Source organism: Dermacentor albipictus, chromosome 6 (assembly GCF_038994185.2).
Source record: "Dermacentor albipictus isolate Rhodes 1998 colony chromosome 6, USDA_Dalb.pri_finalv2, whole genome shotgun sequence".
In the NCBI taxonomy this organism is placed as follows: domain Eukaryota; kingdom Metazoa; phylum Arthropoda; class Arachnida; order Ixodida; family Ixodidae; genus Dermacentor; species Dermacentor albipictus.
Window position 1 is genome coordinate 11857911 of NC_091826.1, and position 24446 is coordinate 11882356.

General features: G+C 42.3%; 1 protein-coding gene across 1 annotated transcript; it reads right to left on the reverse strand.

Annotated features, from left to right (window-relative positions):
• Positions 1-366: 366 nt before the first annotated feature.
• Positions 367-24050, reverse strand: LOC135914232 (uncharacterized). The gene is made up of 11 exons (XM_065446992.1): positions 23502-24050; positions 22518-22604; positions 21947-22009; positions 20155-20233; positions 17701-17786; positions 17185-17238; positions 16778-16885; positions 14374-14485; positions 12011-12170; positions 4166-4260; positions 367-561 (listed from the first exon to the last, which is right to left on the reverse strand). The coding sequence occupies exons 1-11, from the start codon at positions 23574-23576 to the stop codon at positions 470-472; spliced, it is 1011 nt and encodes a 336-aa protein (XP_065303064.1). The 5' UTR covers positions 23577-24050; the 3' UTR covers positions 367-469.
• Between the last annotated feature and the right edge of the window lie 396 nt (positions 24051-24446).

Sequence of the window (24446 nt, forward strand, 5' to 3'; positions counted from 1 at the left end):
ACCACAGTAATTCCCAGTATACAATGTGCATGTGCAAATGTTGTAACATGTCGCATATAGCTGTAACAAAAAACTACCAAGCAACGATAAAACTCTCTAATTCTGTCAATAATCAGACAGTTATGCCCGGCACTATATTCTGCTGTGCAAGAACATTATCTGTGAAAGCCTCTTGCCTTCACAAGTGCTTTTCGGCCAACCAGTGCAGACTGAAAGCAACATCCTTAATCCCATTGTTTCAGGGTACATACAATCTTCTGCACTGGCAAATAAACGATAACTCCAAACTACTGCGACCACTGTGGGCCACTTTGAAGAGACTGCACTCTATTCCAATGTAAATTGAAATGGCAATGCAAGCATAGCTGTGAGAAATTGAAGAGTGACAACAAGTCTTTTGCTTCTTTAATTTGTGCACTCTTCAGTGTGATAGCAAGAAACCAGGCTGTGTTGCCACCATGCTCTGTGCTCAGCAGAGCTCGCAGTACTCCGTCCAGCCATGGTTAGGTGGGCCAAGTGGAAGTACCCCCACTGAGCGGTCCTTGGATGCGGTGATCAAGTCTGCAGGACTTGGTCAAGGGAACAACTTTACATGAACAGGCAACGATAATATGCAATGTAGGCTACTGAGTGTGCAGAAGCAGATGAGACAACTAGGGCAAAATATGAAACTTTTCTTGTAAGACAATACATCAGGCGAAATCAAATGTTTAAGCACCCAGTTTCTGAATGGATCTAAGTGTACAGATGTACAGTGCAGTCCACTGTTAAAGGGAACATTCAAATGTGCAGCTCACACTTTGCTGGTGGCCTAGCCTCAAGTGGCTGCGGAAGCAATGTCAGCACACTGCACAGGTATGTCATAAAAGGAGTCAGACTTATCAACCACAAGTGGTGTGCTGCAAATCTAGATGATTGCACTCTTAAGAGAAACGAAAATCTGGACATGTGCCACACACACTAAAGGGACACTAAAGGCAAATACTAAGTCGACGTCAACTGTTTAAATACCATTCCATAAACCTCGCAATGCCGGTTTGATGCCAAGAAAAGACTTAGTTTACAAGAAAATTGCATCTGAAGGGTCCAAGTACCTCTTTTGAAATTCAAATCTCCCGCCACCTAACCAGGGAAGTGGTGATGTTGCATATGCCATCACCACCCTTTGCTGCTGTTGGTGAGTAAAACGGTGCCGGAGAGAGGGCGGTATTGAGCAAAGACAGAGCGGTGGATTACCTGCTGTGGCTGCTTGTTGGTCAATAGGCGTAGACCGTTTGGGCATCCTGCGACATCACATGGAAGTTGGATTCTGTGCTACTTGCAGTTCGTGCGAGTTTCGTGAGCCAGTAAAATTAGTGCAGCACTACGCAATAATGAAACTACTGAAATGCAAAAGTGTGGGCGACAGAGTCAAGCAAAAAATGAAACCTTTTGACCGCACGCATCGTTGTCAAGGGTAATTTCAATGAGCTCTTTTTTCTAAAAGTGACATAGAACTGGACAAGTAGCGTTTTATTTAATCTTACAATGCAATACAAGGCTTTTTGCAATGAATAAATGGTTGAGTACTAGTGACAGAATTTAACTGAGGAGTGCTTTAATCATCGGGCAAACACTTGAATGTCCCGGGGGAGTTTACAATCATGTCCTGCATTTACCTCAATTACTCGCTTAGTAAGGCTCTGTTCACGATAATATTAATGCTTTAAAGATTATCGAGCACTAATTTATCACTTTAGCTCAATTTAATATTTGCCTTTCGTGTCCCTTTAACAGTGGACCCCTCTGCACATCGGCAATATTGAGCTTAGGCCTCAAGCATAAACTTGCATGGTGCCCAGACAACTGTACAGTAATTATCTTACAGTTTAATCTTGCAATAACAAAATCGGTTGTTGTTTTTGTAAACGAAAATGGCGGCGCCCACGCATGTGTAATGTGGTAATATTTTACGCAATTTTAAGCGATCTCATTTGAGCACATTTTGGAGCCTGCTAGCCTTACGCGAGTAGGTAATATGTGGGCTTACATTCCAGCAAATTTTGTTGATGTGGGATTGTAGTACAGCGACATCTTGCTGTCGAGAGACACGAAATGCATTGAATTTGATAGGCATTCGCCGGGGATACGAAAATATTTTGCTGTCACGAGAATTTCGTAGTCGTGGGATTTCATTATCGCAGGTTTCGAATGTATTCCCATTAAGATCTTCCTTCAATGTGCAGTTAACAGTTCTTGGTGTAATCTATCTTTTCTATCTAATCTATTCGCACGAGTTGTACTCTGCTTACAGGGCTATATATTGGCTGCGCAAGCAAAACCACCAGGTACAGTATCCATACACGGTCATTTTCACATGCTGAGACTTGCATAAATAAGAGCATTAGCAGTGGTGGGAATGGTGAAGAGCTTTTTGGAATAAATTTTGTAGCATAAAAAATGATGATTTGGAGCAGATTTTGTAGTAGTCAACAATAATGATTCTGATTGGTAGCCAGCCAGACACTATTCCTGCACATCAAAAATGGTTCTGGAGTAGAGTATCAACGCACATCATTGCAAATAGGGGGCGAGGAGTTACAGAGTCGCTATCTGTCGGAAGCGCCTCCCTTGCGTAGTATGAGGGATCACGCAGCGCGGTTTCACTTACGGCGCTCAATAAAAATATCACGCAGCAGCCCTCCTGGACATTTATGCAGGAACTCTCAAAACGAGGGAAGTTTTTGACTGCCGATATAATAATCTTGGGCAAACTGAAAGCACAGAATCGTTTACAGATGCTATCTCTTTACTGAATACGTACATTGAACGCCATTACGCGCAGTCGCCGCGATGGAGTCACCCGAACCGGCTTCTTGCCTGGAAGGTAGGCAATTAAATGCTGAAAGTAAACTATGTGAAATATGTTCTTACAGTGGGCTCTCTGTATAACCAAGTGGGGCATAACCAGAATGAAGCCTCAATGCAGCGATCGCATGGGTTCACAGCGACTGACTGCACATCTGCATGCATGTCCGCGCACAATGTTTTGCTTTCGCTGTAAGCGCGGTTTCGCACTTTGCCGTGAGCTTTAGGCCACACCATATGAGCCTTTTACAGTACACTAGCAACCATTGTTGCGTAGACGCTATCAGAACTGTTCAAAAATAATTTCATTATAGAAACTTCGACGCCTACGGCGACTGTGATGTGCCACCACGACGATTCAATCTTTTTTTGTCTTCTAAATTCTTGGACATTTCAATATTATTTCTCAAGTTGTGTCGCACTGTATGTTTATCGGTCTTTTCAGCATGCGATTTCCCTGTGCTTCTTTTTTGTAATCCAGTGCATCAATTCATAACACAACATGACCAAATGCCATGCCTTTATTAATGTGCGTCTTACCGCTCCCTTTCCATTCCAGTGAACTTGTCAGTATCTAGCATCAACAAGTTCATAGACCAAACCGTCCTGACATTAGCCGGGCAGTGGGCGCGGGCAAGCGTCTCAGTGCGCGTTTTCTGCTACTCACCGAACATCACACAGTCCCGGCGCCGTAACAGAAATGTTCCTCTCGTCTGTGCTTTCTGCATACCCGAGTTGTAGCTGGTGGCTGTCTGCCACTTCTAAGTTTCGCCAGCCAAGCTTCAGGCAGCTCCTTGCCCTGCGGCTACGTGTGAATAAGGCTGACACCAAGCTCCGTTGCATACGTTCGGCACTGTGGCACCGAGCAGTAGCCTGCCATGCTGCATGCCTCCAAAGGCAGCCACTGCTTATTAGAGTAGTTTCAGATGTTGTCAAGTTGATACCCAAGGTGGTAAAGCCTCACCACTTAATTAGAACCGCAGCACAGGTGGGACTTTAAACTTTCGTTTTCAGCTCGCTTCAGCGCTTCCGAAGCAGCCGACGCGGCCGCTGTGTCTACGTGATCCGTCATGCCAACGGTGGCGCCAGCTTTTCCAGTGGTGGAGCTCGCTGCCAATATTCTCGAGGGAGATAATCCACATATGCAACCACTCACGAACAAATTAAGTTTGTCAGTGGCCATGATGAAGCTGATAGATGAAAACATGCACTTTACGTAAGCATGCAGAAAGTGTCTTGAAATCAGGCTTTCCATGTCGGGTTTGCCATATGATAACAGCCTGCAAAGCAGACATCCTGTCTGATCATCAGAGGATACAATCATCGTACAGTGACAGATCCATGTCTTGAATGTTCGCTTCATGCCAGAGCACCTCGCCCAGGAACTTGTGTTGGTCAGGGTAGCGCCGATACCTGCACACAGCACACAAGTGAGAAGTGATCACTGGTGGTGGTGTCCACTAAATGGGAGGGGGAATACCTGTTTTGTACACTGTATCTGTCCAGACCAAGATCAACACATTACCCATCCGATGGCAGAAGGGCAGCTACTAACACAGTAAGCATTTCAGGCGGTCACCCGCCTCAAAATATTTACCAAGCCAAATGCTGCTCAGCTTTGGCGACCTGACATGAGCTTGCATAATTAGCACAATGTGGCTGCACATGACAACCTGGTGACACATACAAGAAGATTTGTAGAATCCATGCATGCACACTTCTTAAAGGCCAATTGTAAGGAAATTTTAGATGGCTTAAAAAGCCCAGTTTCAGACAGTGTAGATGCACAACAGTCTACACGTAAAATCTTGCTCTAAAATGAGTAGATATGCCATGAAAATTTAGCAAAAAAATTTTTTTTTTCATGCTAAAAGTGAAATATAAAATGCCATTATGACCACTTGCCAGATATGTACAACAACACTGAACGATGACAAAAGTCCAGCTCCTTGGCATGACCTCTGAGATCAGGGAGTGCCAGTGGGGTGCTGAAAAATCTCCATAGCCATGGTCTCGGATTTTTGTCATATCCGCTAACCACCAGGTGCACGTCTACTTAGATGCAGTTTAAAGGCTTTTAACAAGAAAATTTGACAGTTACCAGCCCTGCAGCTTTGCCAAGGTTGCTTCAATATTATATGCTACTCATTTATATGAAGTAATATTTGTTGGAAGGAAATTTTCATTACAAGTCTTGGTTCTCCTTTAATAAATGTTGCGTTAATGTTTCCTCAAACATAGTACTGCATGTAGATGAGGAAAATAGAACCATACAATTGAAGCTGATGCCCAATGCTGATGCCCAATGCTGATGCCCCAGCTGAAGTCCAGACCTTCTTGTCTTTCCTTCAAGCTTGACAACACACTGGTTCTGCTCACATGGGGACGCTTGACTCTAGCACCCACTGATGTTTGTCTCCCTTGCACGGTTTTCTGATCTCGATGTATGGATTTCCCACATGGCACACACATGGTGGTAGGAGTCGGTACACAGCTTCGATGAGAGACAGCGCAACATTTTCGATGCAAGTGCCACCTGACAGTGTGGATGTTGAGGTGTGTGAACTTGCTTCCTTTTCTGGCTGTGGGATGGCAGAATGCGCAGACCGACGGCACGCTCATGCACTTCACGAGATCATCCTATGAAAAGCTTTCTGTTTGGCTTAAGGGCGCTGCACCGAAGTGGGCAAACATTATTCCCTCAATATCCTTGCTTGGTACGTCGAACGGCTGCAATTCCTCAAGCAGATGTTGACTGAGGAACTACAGTTAAACCTCAACATAACGAAGTCAGTAAAATCTGCAATTTGCATCGTTGTATCAAAATTTCGTTGTATTGCAATTCGACCTTTTATGCAAATGAGTACAGTCACTGATCAATTTTCCTTACGCGGATAGGGGCCGCAGAATTGTCCAAATTATCAGGCAATTGAGAAAAGCAAATTTGAATCAGAAAACAATTCATTTTGATGAATTTCGGAGTTGGCGACAAATGATACGGTTTCATGCCGCGTATGTCGACAATATCTTCATGTTGGCGGTACAAAGGTCACTCCAAGAAACCACACTAGATCTCAACGTTTCAGGTTATGCATCATTTTCATGACGTTTGGTTCCTGTTCCGGTATTGAAAATGTCTATTCTTGCTAGCATGAGGCATCCACTCATTTTTCAGACGTAATGTTTTGCACGGAGGCAACTCGGTATCTATGCTATCCGAAACAAATTTTTACACAGTCCAAATTTTGTTGCAGGCAGTTGGCTTTTAAACCGCCACCTCCCTAAATGTACTCGTACATCTGCCAGCTTTTGTTTATCCTGCCATTACAGTAGACTCCAAACAAATGAAACTCGCTTTAAATGTTTGTATCCTCGCCAGATAAATGGGACGAGGATACAAACTTTGGTTGGCCACCCATAGAAACAGTGTTAGCAAACTTCGATTAACTTTTTCCGTACCGTGCCCATTGGGCTTCATTAGCCCACTAACAATGGTTTGAAATGCCACTTTCGGAACCTTCTGTCCTGCTCACAGACGCACTGCACCATTGGACGCAAAGGAGAACTATATTTCGGTTTTTAAAGCAGTTTGATTTTTTGCCGCCAGGTGGTAATTTATGAACGTGCTCTGAAGTTTTGCGATCGTCAAAGTAGAAAGCAAAAATTGCCACCTCAGGGAGTGGCTTGCGCACTTTGAAAGATAGTAGATTTTGTGATTCCGCTGAATATGCGCCCAATTTTATAGATGGATCAAGCAGCAGCGAGGCCGAGGATGCTGCCTTTTCATCGGACTTTGACTCTAAGAACGACGACAACGCAAGCCAGCCCGGAACATTGGCAGCCCCAGCCCGGCACGCCCAACTGTAGCGCTTGCAGTTAAATCTTGTAGTGGAATGCCTGTTCAATGAAAAATTTTAATTTTTTTTTTTAGATTGTGCTTATAGACGGCTATACATTTTGTAAATCTCATAATTCTTGTTACATATTTTTCTTAGCAGACACAAGTGTGTTTTTACAAACTTTGTTCAATTTTATCCCACAATCTTGATTCTGGCAATTTATATCTTTTTTATTACATGCATCTCGTTAATAAAACATTTATGCATGAAAAGTGCATTCATTCTGCTTCTTGTTTATGTATCATATCAGATATTGAGTGCAGTAGTTCCTTTAGAAAAAAGAAATGTGTGCAACCTAAAAAAAAAAACACCTATTTTCCCCATTTTAGAGAAAAGAGTTAAGCAGAATGCTTGGTTTTGTGCACTCCCGTTAAACAGAACTGGAACCGAAAGTGCACCTGCCTCATCGGCCATCATACTTCATATGAACCAGCAGTACGTAAACAAGCGTGTCAAACGGTGATGCCAAATATTCAAGGAAATCCAATCCATCAGTCAGTTGTGCTGTCGTAACATCTGCGGCTGCTCTGCAGCATTCACGTTGCTTAGTTTTCACGTTCCTTTGTGCATCACGAGGTGACAGTAAAAAAAATAGAGCGCGCATGAACATGTGCAATGTGCAAAGAGAGCTGCGATATTTCAAACACAGCACAATGACGCCTTTTTCCACTGCTGTGAAACTAAAACACTTGATGCTATTGAAATAAAGCAAATTGTTTCGTGAATTTTGGGTCCTTCGCATAAACAAAGCTTCTGATAACTGGAACTTCACTTTCTGTCCCTCCGAGTTCCATTTAAGGGGGGACACGGATCGTGAAAACCGAAAATCCACAAAAAAAAAATCAATTTTTGGGAATTACTTGTTTCGAAATCTGTAATGCCTAATCTACACCACATCAAAATGATTTTTCCAAAAACGCACCCTACGTGTCCAAAAAAAGTCATTTTGTCAGTGCGGACAACGAGAAACAACCCCAAAATCGCGCAGAAACACCAGAGTTCAGGGAGCTATTTCTTCTCTTTCCCGCCGCTGAGTACTGCCATCTCAGTATCGTTCGAAACCTCAAAGTGCCACCTTTCAGTTTCCCACATCCTCGCTGGTGATGGCTGCATAGAAAGAGCACAAACGTAAAACAACCAGGGGCCAATCTGACGAAGCCCGCGATGCATGCGACCCTCCTATTGGCTCAGCGCGCCAGTGCGCTGAAAGGCGCCTTCTGATTGGCTGCTGCTATGGCAACTAAGCCTAGCAGTCGAGCTCGTATGCTAGGCCTGGCAATGGGTCATTTCATTGCTCATCGTATCATGAACATAAGCGACAAATCAACCCTCTCTAAGAAAAAAGTTTGAAACCCAACACGTGACCACAAAAAGCAAAGCGCAAGCTGTCTCTACTTCCTACGGCAGGAAGAAAGGGGAGGCGGTTATCCAAAGGTAAGCCTGTGGCATGTGGCGTGTTTCGCGTCCAAGCCTTGGGGTGGCGCCACCATTGAAACAACAACAGCGCACCACCGGCAGCGGTAATCGAAGCAGCAGCTAAGCCTTTATTATGTAAACTTTATTTACGTTTCAAAACAATACGTACACAAAAACATTTCTATCTGAAATTATAAACTTCTTGAAGTAAATTCAGCTTAAATGCTGAAAAGTTTTATATCGTGACTTCTCGAATGGGTAATTGCAAGAGAGAGAGAGCAGGCATTCTGGAGCAGATGACGAACAGTTGCGACAAAATTCACCCTTTTGAAACCTACGTGTTTCTGCTCAAATCAAGCTGCAGTTTATGAATGCTGTACATGAAGTGGCATAACATCTTCAGCTACAGAAGTGGAGGAAATTTATCAACATACCAGCATGGAACGGCTCTATGTGGTCGGATGTATTTCTTCATTCAGCGGCAGACAGCTTGCGTTCACCATAAATATGTGGTGGGACTGTACATAGCATCTTATTGCAAATAAACAATTAAGCATGTTTACTCCAGTATATTTTCTGCAACGCTATTCACATGCTTTTTATTTCATGTAAACATAGATGCTGTTATGATAAAGCTGTTTATTTGCAGCAAGTTGGTGTGATGAGCGTTTTGATATTGCTCAGCCTATGCAGCAACACCAACCTTCAAAGGTAAATGTACAAGCTGATTCTGAGTGCCAAATTATATATATATATCTTAAGTAAACGAGGTAAAATTAGGATAAACCTGGCCAAAGCAAGCAGGCAGCGCAACAGCAATAGCAGAAGCAAACAACGCTGGCGTCGGTCGTCTGCTGTGCAGTACTTCTCACAAGCGTCATTGTACTTTCTATACATATTTAACTGTCTAAGCAACTAGAAATTATTCAGACGTCACCTGTCATTTCTAAATTTAGACTGTAAGTGAATAGTTTAGTTCAGTTCAGTTCAGTTTATTATTCTTTAAATAAAATGAATTGGTAAGAGACAATATACAGACGAGGGTCCCAAAGTCAAAGACTGCAACGGGACCCTCAATATTCAAATATTCAATATTCCAATATTCAAATATTCAAAACACCATCTATTATTAGTAAGTAAACATTTTTCTGGTATCAGTGTAACTACCATTAGAATCCAGGTGGTACTAGCGTCTCCTGTGAAAATTGGCCCCATTGGCCCTATGTGAATGTCACGGGCTTGCCCAAGGTTCAGACGAGCCGACAAGATCGTGCCGGAGATAAGTGACTTCATTGCACAATCTCATACCGCATCGGCAATAACGCAGCAGCGAAGCTAGCCATATCCCTTTGTCTTCGCGTGTAGGTTTACTTTGGAGACTGCAGACGATGTGCTGATGCCTGTTCCCGTGCCTCTCGCGCGTATTCGGGTTCGTGTTGGCGCATTTCAGATTCTGTTATGAGCTATACTCGCGCCTAATGTCTACATCAGCAGAATAATTTTGCATTTTTAATTATATTGTAATTATTATTTCCCGGTTTTGAAGCTTCAAATTTATATTTTCCCAGTTTGTTCTTAGTTTTTTTTCCTCAAGTATAGCTTTCTTAAAGTCTCAAATTTTGGGATCAGCACTGTGTTCCTTCGACTCATTCAATTCTTGTCACTCTTTTTTTCCCTGAATGCAGGCGAGTCAGAGAGTGCACAAAAACTGTGGCATAGTGTCTTAACTTAAAGGGACCCTGAAACGATTTTGACGATTTTCCGCAAACATGCTGAGTCGTTTGAGTAGGTCCTTCTGATCATTAATTGATGCATCTAAGTGCTCCGCGTAAAGCATACAATTTATTATAAGGTTTTAAAAATGCACATCGCTGCCATTCGTAGCACACTGCTTGACGGAATTTTAAGCCGCCGCTACACATGTGACGTAAATCACCCAATTGACGTCAGTGGGGCGAGCTCTCCAATTGGCTGCCCGGGGCGTGTGATTGATAATTTTTCCAACTTTATGGTAAATAAATGAAGTTCGTAATAGTTGGAATGTTAGCTAATTTGTTTTTATAAAAAGAAAGTAACGTAAAGAGAATGCACAAGAACAGTTTGTCAGTACACTTAAGCACTTCCGGCACACAGCAATATCGCCTACTTGTGTTACAACATGCTCCGTCTTTGACGAGACCTCTGCGGTCAGTATGGTATGGTATGAGGAACTTTATTTAGGTCCTGAGGGATCAGTCTGGGACTGATGCAAGCCGCTCCCACGTCGGGAGAGAGAGGCCGAACCCCTCTGTCGTCACACGGGCCCTCGGCCGTCAGTGTCAGGCTGTGTTTTCATGAGCACGATGAATCACCATTGTTGCATTGTGGGCTACAGACATAGCGACTGGAAATATGTCAAGTTGCAACATCGTGTCCCTCTGCAAGGCAGCAAATGAGCGCATCGGACAATCAGTATCCGATGAGCGCCAGGATTTGCGTTCATCCGGTGCAACCGCTCCTCAATCTCTGGGTCCATGATGAAAATGACCATCAACAGAACGATTGTAACAGACGCTGCTTGGATAGCTCTCGCTGGTGATCAATGGCCAAGCGGCTAGCGGAGAGGTTTCATGTGGGCGGGGGCCGGCTCCAAGAAAGCCGGAAGTGGACGATGTGACGTTGCATCGTGAAGCAGAACCAGTGAAGGCGGAGCTTAGCCCCGATCACTCGGCGAACGAGCTGAGGAGGAAAAGCATGGCTAGGGAGGAGGGTAACTTGTAATCGCTTGTAGCTCCCTTGATACGTAACGCTTCACTTAAATTGTGGTGCAAATGTTCTACTTAATCTGTATCCTACACGCCTACAAAATTTGTCCAAACCGTTTCAGGGGCCTTTTAAATATTTTGAAATCCGGTAGGAATCACCAACAAGAATTCACATTCTTAAAGCTGCAACCTTAGAAATTCATAACTTTGGCTAAAGTACAGATACAAACATCCAAGTACTAACTTGCAGTATTTGAACATCCAGGAACATACCCGCTTCATTTTAGCTATGTTGTTGCACTACATTTTTTGCAAATCAAATCCAAAATTTTTAACACAAGAGTTGTAACTGCTTTTTTTTTTATTGACCTCAGAAAAAATCTAGTTGCATATTTATAAGCAGCACACAAGATTAGATGTGTCCTGAAAGTTTCATGTGTCTAGAGCGAGTATCAAAAATGGTTGTTCTGGATGCCATGTCCCCTCATATTTAATGCAGTTTGTTTTTTTTACTTTTCTCAAAACACAAATTTTCGGCTTGATGTAATATTCAGGCCTCGATATCTCAACACCAAGAACAGATAGAACTAAAATTCTTTTTGCAGAATGGAGCCTAATGCATACTCTTTGCAGTATAGCAAGCAAATTTTTTTGTTCTCACTTAGGAAATTATTTTGCTACAATTTCAGCCACATGGTTGCCATATTTTGTGGGCTTGTATTCAATGAGCTGTAAAATATCTATTAAGGGTCAGATAAAAAATGTGCTTGCATTTTTCATTCCTTAATCTTCATGCTATCTAAACATGCCTTACAAATAATTCTTTATTGTGCAATTTATTTTCCATTGTGGCCTTAAACAATGGAAGTGAAATGTTAATTATCGTATAAACTAATTGACCTACAACAAAACTAATTTACATATTTGAAATCAGCACAAAAAATCTTTATGAGGCTGGGAAGTTTCATTAACATTGATGAAAAAGAGGATGAACATTACAGTGTCCCCCCTTAAGCGAAGCCTACTGTGCTTTCGTCTATTCTAAACATCCAGCCACAATTACAGCAACAATTTAATGGGTACACTATGGAAATGCCATCTCACCTTCTGACAATTCCACCGTTACAGGCAGTGTATAGCAGGCCTCCATTTGAGGTGTACCGCAGCTTCCACACGGAATTTTTGCCATGTTCGCACAGCCTCTCTTGGACTCCGATGTCTGGCACGTATCCCGATACTGTGTCGCCCCCTACCAGCAACACACCTGCATGACACAACAATGGCAGAAGGCTGATGAAAAGCAGTCACGTTCATAGCTACAGCTCCGCAGGCTACAGAGCAGTAAGCAGCAAATTAAGTAGTAATAAATATAAGGTTAGGTAAATCGGATAGGGCAACATTATAAACACCTCTTTGGGGCCAGAAATCGGCCCTAATATCTTTGGTCCAGGTTGGTTTAGAGCATTATCTAAGCTTGGTCAGACTCCTGTATTACTTTTGATTGATTTCACATCTGCTACAGTCACTATGAACCTGTGAAATGTATTTTCTCATACTCTCAAAACAGCATTTTTGATGGTGTCACAGTTCTGGAGCGACGATGTCTCTGGTTCTACTTATCCCATTGCACTAATTATATTTTTGTCAGAAAGGTAGACAATTGGAGACCGCATTAGGCCTATAATATAAATAAATAATATTACAGAAATTTTAAAAAAGTAGTAATCTGTCCTGAGTGTTACTGTGGGTTCTTTTTTTTTCCTTTAAGACTTGTCATGCTCTCACTTGATATAAAATTAGCCTAGAATACTATTCTTGCTGTTTTAGACCCCTTGCTGGTTCCAGATCATTTTTTATGTCAATCTTTATTACACCGTACATATTTTAGTAAATAGCTCACCTCCAAAAAGTTGTGTAAGAAACAAATTTTTTAAAATTTCTAAATTGTTATTTACTCTGCAAGAAAACTAAATGCATATTTTAAATGAGCACATAAATATACATAAATTCAGCAAGTTTCATTAATATCTACCCAGAAATAAAAAATAAAGTTTAAAGTGGAGTGTCCCCCCTCAACAAGTGTACACGGCCAGATGATGATGATGATGATGTGTGGTGTTTTATGGCGCAAGAGCCAGGTTTGGCAAAAGAGCGGCATGACAAGTGGTAATGTTAACGATGTATTATGGATGATGTACACAATGAATTCCTCATGCTAGATGTGATATGGCTGTAAAAGGACCTGGAAACTGTTGCTGTAAGTGGCATAATATATATAGCTGCTAAAATAATGACGCTGACTGGGTAGTGATGTGGGGCTATGGCAATGGGCTTTCGTTAACAACATGATGCAACAAAACATAACAATGACACCAGAGCTCCAAGAGAGCCCTTGAATGCAGGCCTGTTAGCCATGTGCTAAAAGTTGCCCAGCTAAATGATTTTCAGGGTGTCTGTTTCGGCTAAGAAATCTAAAACTATTTGCAGATTAAAAAGCAGTTCATCGCTAAGAAAAAATGCAGGGTGAGGAGGTATATTTTCACCATATGCAGAAGGGAAATACTTTTTCCTTTCTGTTTCCATTGCAGGGCACTGAATAAGAACATGGAGGACTGTGAGACAATTGCCGCACTTAATACAAGTTGGAGGATCGCCCCCAGTCAAGAGATAAGAGTGAGTACCATATGTGTGGCCTATCCTTAATCGGCAAAGAAGTACTTCCTTGTACCATGCTGTTTTCCCGTTTATCCAGTTCCCCAGTTTTGGCTTTATGTCAAGCTTATTCATCGCTTGTGTATCCCACTCGCCTTGCCAATGATTCCTCTATTTAGGGTGTAGAAAAGGCTTTAGGTCTGTGGCAAGGATGGAGATATTTCCATCTGCGTCGCTAAAAGTTACTGACCTAGAGCTTTCATCAGCAGCTTCGTCAAATTCACCACTTGGGTATACGCCTGTAGCCAGGCGTATACCCAAGTGGTGAATGGGATCTAGCATCTTCAAAGCACTAGGCACAGCAGAGCTATATACTATAGCTCCATAGTCGAGGCGGTACCATATAAGGCTTTTGTAGAGCCTCAAAAGGCATCTTCTGTCACTTCCCCAAGATGTATGGGACAAGTGCTTCAGTAAATTCATTGTCTTCAGACATCTCGCTCTCAGATACCCAAGGTGAGGGACAAATGTTAGTTACGAGTCTAAGATAATTCCTAAAAACTTATGTTCGTTATTGCCAGGGAAACTGCACTGTACAATAAATTTTATTTCACATGCAAACATAACAGGTTCAGAGGAAGATATAGATGGGCACAGCAGGCTTTTGTAGCTTTTCACAGCTATCCTGCTGCCACTCCCACTCCATAACTGAAACATGCTGCACCTAGAGTTGAAGTTGTAATGACTGAAAGTACTGATGTGATCAGCAAGGTAACCCATTGCAAAACACTTGATACAAAAAGAGTAGCACTAACTGCGGAAGCCATCTTCGGCTGCCGAACCATAAGCCTCTGGAGTAGCTGCCACCGAGTTCGCCCCGTGGCCCACTTCGAATCCGTGCAAGTACCGGCCGTCCAACGTGGTCACCTGGAAAAGGGGACAATGGCAACATTTATTCCTTTGTTCACAATGCGAGTATGTCGCTCTTCATGCCACTATGCTATGTGTACAACTGCATACGGCTACCAGACGGCAGCAACGGTTTGATGGTGGTTGATTGATACGACCAGATCTGTTACAGGCATAGGTAGCGGTACAAGGTAGATAGAGAAGTTTTGATGAAGAGAAAGAAGATTAACGAGATGTGTACAAAAATGCTAGAATGAAAAGCATGTATAGCATACCTGATTAACTCAAGAAGGCTAGGTGATTATTCAGCACCACCCCTTGTCAAAGGTGATGCCAATAAATCATCATCATTTTCATGATTTTCATGTTGCCCTATACGAAAAACTGCCAAGGAGCAAAAATTCCATGTGCTTCTGTTAACAACTTCCTTGAAGCAGCTACACAAAACTTCAGTGTTTGATGAGTAAAATGCAGATGACAGTAATTTAAGAAACACCATTTCACCGTCTTAAGTAGGCCGTAGATGCAGACTGGTGTGCCCAAAGTTTCTGTGTCCAACAGTGCTTTAACACTGATTTTTAAAAACGAAATCGAATACAAATCACACCAAGGAGAACGCAAATCAAACAGCAATGGCACCCAATTGAGTATGAACTGAATAGTGGTTTTAAATAACCTTTTTAGCAGGTTCTGAGCACGGTGCAAGCCTTTCTGATTTAGTAATTAAATGAATTCCCATATGCGGCTGCTCTTGACCAATAGCTGACGTAAATCAAGGGTGTTTGGATCAGTGCACTTCTTGCTACTCTTACTGTGTATATTTCTTGACGAAGTTCAATAAACAAGCTGAAGTAAGCAAAAATATGCTTTCAAATTGCAATAATAATTACGTACTTCCGTAAGAAGCTGACCATTGTTTGCTGATGCACGCTTGGCCGCAGCCGCCCACGTAGGAATTAAACTTTGGCCACCCTGCTTATCGGTGTCATAGTCAGCGAGTCTCACTAATTCGGCTAGTTCTGAATGGTCAACTAGTCTGAAACCGTGCAAAACTTAAGGACCACACACATGCTTGCCAGTGTGCACTCACTCCTGGCCACTACTGGTTAGATGCCTTGCCAGGCTAATTGATAGTGGTTCAAAAATGCACAAGTTGGATATGGCTACTATCCGTTGGTCGAGCTTGTGAACAACAATGCCAGTCTGCACAATGTAGCATAGTCAGACTGGCTATTAGTGCAAGCACACACACAAGCCCTGTTGTGCACAGAGCAAACACTGTACATATGCACCAAAGTTGCATGTAGCAGCAGTCTTCTACATAACATAGATGCTGTGGCTGCTACGGTGTGACGCCACAATTGTACTGGCTAAGCGCACTGTGGCTCACTGAGGAGACGTTCGTTTGGCTTAAGTTTGGCGCGTCGTAGGCACCAAAATCGGAAGTAGTGGCGTCTATGTTAACATCCAAAAGCCAATTTGAACTGCACGCCATGGTAACATTTAGAAGGCAGAGCGTTGTGGGCATGCCCCGGTCTGCTGTAGCCTTCGCAGTGCAAGGTATTGAAGAAGAAACTGGAGCACAGCGAAGAGGGTGTTTTATTGCCAATAACTCTGCTTCTGCTGAATGCATCGAAGCACTTCTTGTGGCAAAGTATTTTTGAAATAGTCTATTTTGACTTCAAGTGCATTTCTCCCCTTCAATAAAAAGCGGTTTATGGCTCCTTTAATAGCCAGATATCTACTTTCTAATTCAAAAATTTTTTCCATACATATGCCCCTGCTGGGTGTAATTACCTGTTGTTGACAGTTGCGCATTAGAAGAATGCTGGAGCGCTTTTTTAACAAGCCAAGAAAACAATCACAATCTGTAGACAATGTTACCATAAACATGTGACCAAAATTATTCTGCCATATGTAGCAGAGAGATCCTACAGTCTCTTAATACTAAAGATAACTTTCTTTTTCCTTGGGCTTTTGAGCGTACTCCCCTTTTGACACTGTTAATGATATAGCCAGCGTGACAGCTTGTAGGTGCCAGCCATTGGGCAATTTTTTACAACCGTGAATTACTCCAGAGCGAAAGCATTGCCGTTAGTGCCACACTAGCCCAGAGAAAACATTGGTTGAGGGGGAATGGAGAAAGTAATTATTGCACTCTTTATATGTCCTTTCTTATTAGGACTTTTTCAAAATTTTCCATGAAATATATTTCTTGGAAGGAATTGCATTCACTCCAGTGCATTCGGAGCTTTGAAGAAGAGGTGTTGCAGGGACCCTTTGAAAGCAACAGCCATATGTTCGGCTCACCTTGCAGACACCATCAGCAGAGAGCGACAGCACTGTGCTCTGGTGACTACGCACAAACGGCCAGCTACTGTGCAGGAACAGCAGGTCCCGGATGGCATTATCATGCAGCTGCAAGCCAAGCAGTAGTTATCCGTTAGACGCCCCCCCCACCCCCCCTTTTTTTTAAGGAGTGGGGAGACCCAAAATATTCCTTGTATTTGCACTGTGTAATGTATCTATTATTTCAGGTGTCATTCCAGCTATATTGTCACAATGTGATGATGTGATTAGTTATTGTCACGTTGTGATGATACTACATCATATGTCAGTATCAATAATATAGATATCATTCTTACAATATCTTTCCATCTACATGTGTTATCACAATATGACCATTTAGATGAACAAAAGAATAAAGAAGGACTTACATCATACACAAAGTCAAGTGGCAGTGGCATTCGAAGATCAAACAGAGTCAGCCCCTGCACAGAAAGAAGTGCGAGTCATAATAGGCACAGCATTACGGATATTAGCTTTTTCAATCCACTGGTAGTAACTTGCCAAACTGTTAGCCGATTTTTACAGTCTTTCAGCACTCTAAATATCTTCTATTCCTCATCTACTCTTCTGGCCAAATCTTGTACTCCTTCCTTATAGTCCGACCTAAAGGAACCGTGAAAAACAGTTAGGACATCAACTAACCTAAATAAATTAAAATGTATGTAACATACAATGAAGGAGGAACAAAAGTGAAGCAACTTCTCTTGATCCTCAGATTCTGTTCCTATGCCACATGTCACTCTCTATTCTGCTGTCAATGTAGCAGGAGAACTAGCGAGAGAATGAACTAGATGAACAGCATGGCCTTTTTGCACGACAAGCTGTGAGGCATGGTTTGTAATGCTCCTCCATCAGACCAACAACAATATGGATCTCATCTGCACCTTTCCGTTGGCCGAGCTGCAGACGGCCATGTTGGGGCAGATTGGGTCAGCGGCCAGGCTTGCCCTGTCCTTCGTGTCATAGGCACCTGTGAGAGAACAGTGGTAGTGTCAGCTGCACTGATCTATGTCTGTTTAATCACTTACAGTCGAACATCAAATAACAAATTATAGGATATAACAAAGTAAATCTAGAATGTTAATTGGCAATATTAGCATGTAGTGAACATATGCTCATAACAATATTGGATATAATGAAGGTATTTTCATGTACAACCCTCCAACACTGACACAACCAAAACATGCCACAAGTGGGGTCTACACACAGCTTTCTACCCTTCCCTTTTATCACATATGGAAAAAAGAAAGAAAGAAAATCAATGGATGCACAATTCAAAAACATTTCAATTCATTTATGTTTTCCTTGATTCCGGGGACCATTGCATTCTTTTGTTGCTCAAGTCATATAATAGTAATGCAGCATTTATGAATTACAGAAGACCTTTAATATGTGCTGCAGTTGAAGGAAGGCAGTATGGCTTGTGATCTGTGTTGCAGAAATGACTGGGAAGAAGTATCAGTTCAAAAATCCAAATGTATGGACCTTAGCAAGTCTGGCGCGAACATCTCCCCACATATCCAGACACATCAATTGGCCAACAGTGTAGGCATATGCCAATTGTCACTTCAATTGTGGGCAAAATAAACTAATCACAAGCCTTAAGGCCCACGAAATTCCACCATTTCAAGCACAACAAGAAAGGAGCTTGTGAAAAACCTATGCACAGAAGGCAAGGCAAATTAACAATTGACATTCACTTTAGCATACGCCAAAGAGGGTGAAGAAGAAATCCTGCATGCTCAAAAGACATTCATTTAAATTACCTGACATTCTCATTTGAATGTGCTGTTTCTTATTGCTTTCTCCCACCAAAAGTTGTGGGTTTGGTTGCATTAACTGATGCTACCTTAATTACCTATGCCTTAATTTGCCTTAATTTGTTTTAATACCAAAGGTCGTGGGTTTGACTCCCACCAAATGTTGTGGGTTCGAGTGCCTGAATTAACTCTATCCTAATCAACTTTGCCTTTATTTTTTCATGATGAGTGGCATTGAAGCCAGCTGTGAAAGACGACGATGAACACAAGAGCAGTGGCACAAGCACCAGGCGCAGTATGGGAACGCTGGCACCATGAGTGGCATTGCAGCCAGCTGTGGAAGATGACGACGACAAATGCACAAGCAGTGGCACGCGCGTGTGTCTGTGCAAGGTGAGCTCACGACTTTCTTTACCGCACGCTGTGTTTTCAAGGTCACTGTCTGATGAGGCATTTAAGGCTTTCACCTTAAAAAAACCTTTTCAATCAGCAGCTCTTTGCAGCAGGATCTGCCATTTTGAGTACTTTCTCTTTATTACAGGCAAATGTGATAACAATGCACTCAAGCAAAGTTCTATCTTGTCGCTCAAAGGTATAGGTGGCCTTTCAGTCAGCTGATTTGAGCAGAGTGGCATGCAAGGTTACCTAAGGATCGCTGTGGAGAGAGAGAGAAAAAACATCTTTAATAAGCATAAGGATGGCTTGATTTGCAGGAGTGGTTCCCTCTTCACAGGAATCCATGTGCTGTCTTGGCTGCAACAGCGCTTTCAACCTAAATCTGGTCAGAGAGACAGGAGCTGGACAGCGGTGCCTCCCACTGCTTTTAGGGGTTGGGGGTAAAGGGAAGAGGAGGCAAGTTTGGATTTTGTTTGCAATCCATGACAATGTGCCGGAGTGTTCCTAGCTGTTCGCAGTATTTACACTGTTCGTCATATTGAGCAGGGAACATGAGATGAAGCCTCCTTGGGTGTGAAAATGCGTTGATTTGCAACAATCTGAGTGTAGTCTCTTTCGTCTTTGTGAGCCGTCGATGCGGTGGTGGGAGTGCTCTGCGGTTGAGTGATTCCTTAATATGTTGTCAGTCTAGTGAGCTCTAGCTTTAGGAACTGGTTTGATTGGAGTACTCTGACATAGTGCTGTGACAGCTGTTAGCATCCCACAGACATTGCGTTGCTTACATGTAGTTTTGCATGCAAAAGAAGCACCACTCATACTGAAGCAAAATCTGTTAGTAGGTGCCTGCATTATGTAGTCTCACTGTTCTTTACGCATCTGAAGAAGGTTCCACCTGATTATGCACATACTGTGAGAAGCTTGCAGACAAATGGCCTGCCATGAGACGGTCGAGACCACTAATGCTGAAGCTCCATGGTATGGTGAAAAAATGGTTTGATAGAAACCATTTATATGCAGTTGTGCAGGCTACAAATGATGCTCTAGCGTTATGTCTATAATGTTACAAGTGGCTTACAATAGCTTAGCAATGAATGTCATTCAAAATGGGCCTGCAAAAGGCTGCTTGAAGAAGGAAAGAAAAGAATACTGCTGCCCCTCACCCCATTAAAGGTAGGTACTCACAATTGTCATAGGTCATAACTTGCTCCCCACGCTCCACATCTATCACAGCCAATCTCCTGGCTGTGGTCGCAGCAAGAATCTGCACAGCAGAAAAGTCGCAACAATAATGACCACATTTTGTAAGCATCTCTTCAAACTGCTTTTCATGATTTTAGGCCTGGTGATGCTGCTACACAAGTTGCCAAGATAAATAGTAAATGCAATTTAAGCGGGTCATTTTGCTTGGAAATTAGGAATATATTCTAACATCGCTATGCCATTGATTAATGGTGGTCTAAGGAGATGTCTCAGGCAAGAGCCAATGTTTTGACAAGGAGACTTGCCTTTGTCAGGGCATGACCAAGACGGGTCTTTCCTTTTTTTTTTTTAATGTAGGCGCCAGCCATGCCTTGTTTGGCTAGTATTTATCACTTGAACCTATCGTCTTCCTGTGATGCTACGTCTTGTTTGGATCACCCTGACAGCACAAAATTAAACACAAATAGTTAATGTGCCACTGCTTCCAAAAGCCTTGTCATACAATCATTTTTTATCACTTACAGTACCTTCAGTAAGAACTGATCAACCAAGATTAGTTTTCAAGACACTCAAAGCACCTATGTATAAAGAGGCTTATAAAAATATGAAGGCTTCAATACATAATATGCTAAGTGTGCTCGGGCTCTTATAGTCAATGCTGCTTCCAACTAATATAGGAAGACAAAAGCAATGGACTGCCTTGTCTACTGTCATGCAAGGCAATTGGTGCCAGCCTACTACAAGTAACAATCACAAGCATATTCAGCTGCTTTGAGAATTGTGACTGTTCGTGTTACAGAATGATGAAAGAATTGTGTTGCTTAGGTTACACATGGTGGTCTGGTAATGGTTCAGCAAACCTATCACCTTGTTCAAACTTTTATATGTAATACAATCAGCCTGTGAACTAATACAGTGGCTGCTAATAGCAGTAAGCTGGACATTTAATGTTAAAAGCATATGTAAGCCTCATGGCAACTACACAAACTTGTTATTGAATGCATATGATTTATTCTGTGAGAGGACCCTGGGCACAAACCTTCCGTCTAACTAGAGTGATAAACAGTGGTTTTAAGAACTGCTTGGCATTTGTTATATACCAAAAGAAGACTTAAGTCACGAAGAAAGTCATATACGAAGGCAGTACATCTTAAAAAGCAAGCCACCTGTAAAAAAATATGGATATACATCATTCATTGTCAATGCAGCAGCATATAATATATAATTCATGCTTTGCATCTGCAATCTCAGCACTACCAGGTGCTGTTAATTTAAGTGAGCAAGATCTCCACATAGAGAGGGTGCTACATTACAACAAATAAAGCTATCAAGAGCGATATGAAAAGGTACTATCACCAAGTTCTTCTGACGGGACATTCAAATAATATTGTACAAATTGTGTTTTCCTTCATGTTCAATTGCAATAGAATTATCTTCATCACTGTCAGTGGTAGACCACTGTTTACCAATTGCAAACTGGACAAATATCACAAGGATCTGGTTCCGTATTTCCACAATGCTGTCACAAATCCCACTACAAATTATGTAATACCCTCACTTACGAAGTACTTGTTCTCATTAGAAATGGTACAGTAGATATTTTGGAGCACTGACCTATAAATTCACGTTCACTTAGATTATCTATCAACTTAGATTTATGAAATGTTTCCTTCCGTAAGGCTCTGCCATGAAGATGTGCACAACATACCAAAATCTTAAAATTCAATGGTTTCTCTGAGCACAAGATAACAGCATGAAATCACTTCACACTTACACGTGAGCCATCACTGGTGAAACGAACTGCATTGATGTTGCGTGTCATTCCCATGGATGCTATCTGGATGTCACAAAGGTAAATTACATAAAATACATGCTCGAACATCTTACTTTTACATCACATTCAAAAAATATATAAAATTATGGACTAATATATGTTAAAGCTGTAACCTAAACAACCTCATGCAAGATTAATTTCCAAGCCAAATTAATCCTTCATTTCAGCAGTTCAGGGCATTACCTTGCGACCACATAAGCATTTCCTTCTCATTCAGACAAATATTCTAGGTCAACTTTAAATAGCATGAAATGCCAAAATAAATCACAGACTACACTAAATAATCAAATACACACTGTGGACAAATAGTTATGTTATTAAAAAATGTGCATCAAATAGAGTCAGCCACAACAGTATTGTATGATCCAGGATATAACTGGAATACAGCAATGACTATTAAATGAGATAATTTCCACATTCATAACAAACCATAGTACTTCTAATCTGAGGCTGAATTTAGTTAAGACAAAGATAATGGAAGAAGAAACGGCTGTCGGAAATTAATACTCGCCTGGTAACACATGAGTAGCTCCATATGCTGTGCTGTGTACAGATTGACCTTTCCATCATAGGCACCCGAGCAGAACAAGTACCTGTCCTGTATCAGCAGTGAGAAAGATTTAATGGAACAGATCCTATAAGTATGCAGTGAAGACAGTATCAAGCAGTGCATAACGCCTGGAAGGAATGTTCCAAGCAGAATATAAAACATTTGAATCTTATAAGACTTAAATGTTCTCTTTAAGATCAAAATAATTTACTTGCTTTTAATTATTTTGTTCCCTCGCAATCAACTAAAGCAAGTTCCCTAGTGAAAACGAAAACATGACATCTCAAAAAACGAAGTCATCGTAACGACTCAGTTAGGCAGGCATACTACTGCATGAGAATATATATTCGTGTTTACATTTCTGAATATTGTCCCTTAATTACTGCTTATTTCTCGGGAAACGCAAGTATGAAAGTAGTGGTGAAATTTCAAAGCCGTCTGCCACCATCATTTTGCCTAGCAAACACCGTTGCGCGAACGATCTCGAAAAAAAGAAAGGAAAAGAAAGAACATGCAAATGAGTGAAAGGGGGCATGCTAACAAGTGGGTAGTACCAATTTGACGGCAAAACGCGGCTGTATTGTAGCAATTTTCCCCCTCATATTCTCTACCAGCGGGAGTGCGTCTATGGGGGTACCATTCTCACTTTACAGATACAAAATATATGTATATTTTTTTTTTTTTTACGTAGAGATTGGGGAAACATAGCGCGCGTCCGAAGAAACAAAAGCACATTAAGTCACTCGTCAATGCTACTCAATTATGCAAGAGCCGTAGACACATTGGGCCCACAGTTTTATAAATCAACTAAACGTTGGCATGTTGTTGAATACGCATCGCTGTGAAAGGTACTGTACGTGTCAGTTCCTCAAACAGCTGACCCAGCAATCAAGGCGTACTTGCAGGAAACTTGAGTTACGCACAGCAACGCTAGCATTAACTTACCCGGGGGCTGAACGAGACTCCGCGTACGCTACCTTGATGGTACCGCAGAAAAACGGGGGAACCCTCCTTTTGCATTGCTGTTCGCCGTGTTAGCGTAGGGGCCCGAGGCCCTTACGTGATGAAACACAACAGCAGCTGACGAAAGCCTGCGCGCTCCGTTACAGTCATCTCGATTCGGCCCGAACGGCGAGCACACACATCTTCCTTGCACCCGGTCCCAACCAGTCCAGCACAAAGTCGTGGACTCGGCTGCACAGACGCTAGAGCAGCGGAGTAAACGCCTGCGCCATACGGGTTTCATTGCGCCAGCGTCCATCAAGGACTCGTAACCAAAGCGTCGAAGGCATCCTCCTCAGCTGCTTGGCGATGAACCGTGCGCTCAGCGACACAGCGATTTGACACTTCAAGTGACACACTTCGGGTGGCACGCTGTTCAACACATGGCGACGAGTCGAAAGCGATGAAGCGTCTTTGATCTGCGCAAAACGCACGACTGCTCGCTCTTCCTGCGACACAAATCACACACAGCAGAAGACATAGCGAAGCGAAGCGCACAACGCAGTGTTTATGGCGATGGAGCTGCCAAATGCGTTCCGAAACCGAAACGCCAACTGCGTTCCCTAAGACGATCGTGCATTCTACACTCTCTTGCTAGACAACGATAAACGCCATCTGTCTTGCCCGCATTTCCTTTCGTTACCGCGGCTGTCGTTCCCTTTCAATGAAATTATAGCTAATTTTCCCTGATAGAAGCACAAATTCCCTTAGTTTTTCCAGACTACCCAATATCCCTGAGAATTCCGGTTGATAGACACCCTGGTAATTAAAACGAATTATCTAATTAGGCAGAATGCAAGAAATAATCTGAGTATCTCGAAGCGACGGCAAACAACATCACATTCGTTCTGTCAAGCTGCACCCGTGAGCAAAAGTATACAGACCAGG

Coding starts and splice junctions, on each gene's coding strand:
- LOC135914232 (XM_065446992.1), bottom strand. CDS start 23,576: ATGCAAAAGGAGGGTTCCCCCGTTTTTCTGCGGTACCATCAAGGTAGC. Junction 16,886..17,184: donor CACTTGACTTTGTGTATGAT/GTAAGTCCTTCT, acceptor CTTGGCTTGCAG/CTGCATGATAATGCCATCCG. Junction 4,261..12,010: donor AACGGTGGAATTGTCAGAAG/GTGAGATGGCAT, acceptor TGCTGTGTGCAG/GTATCGGCGCTACCCTGACC.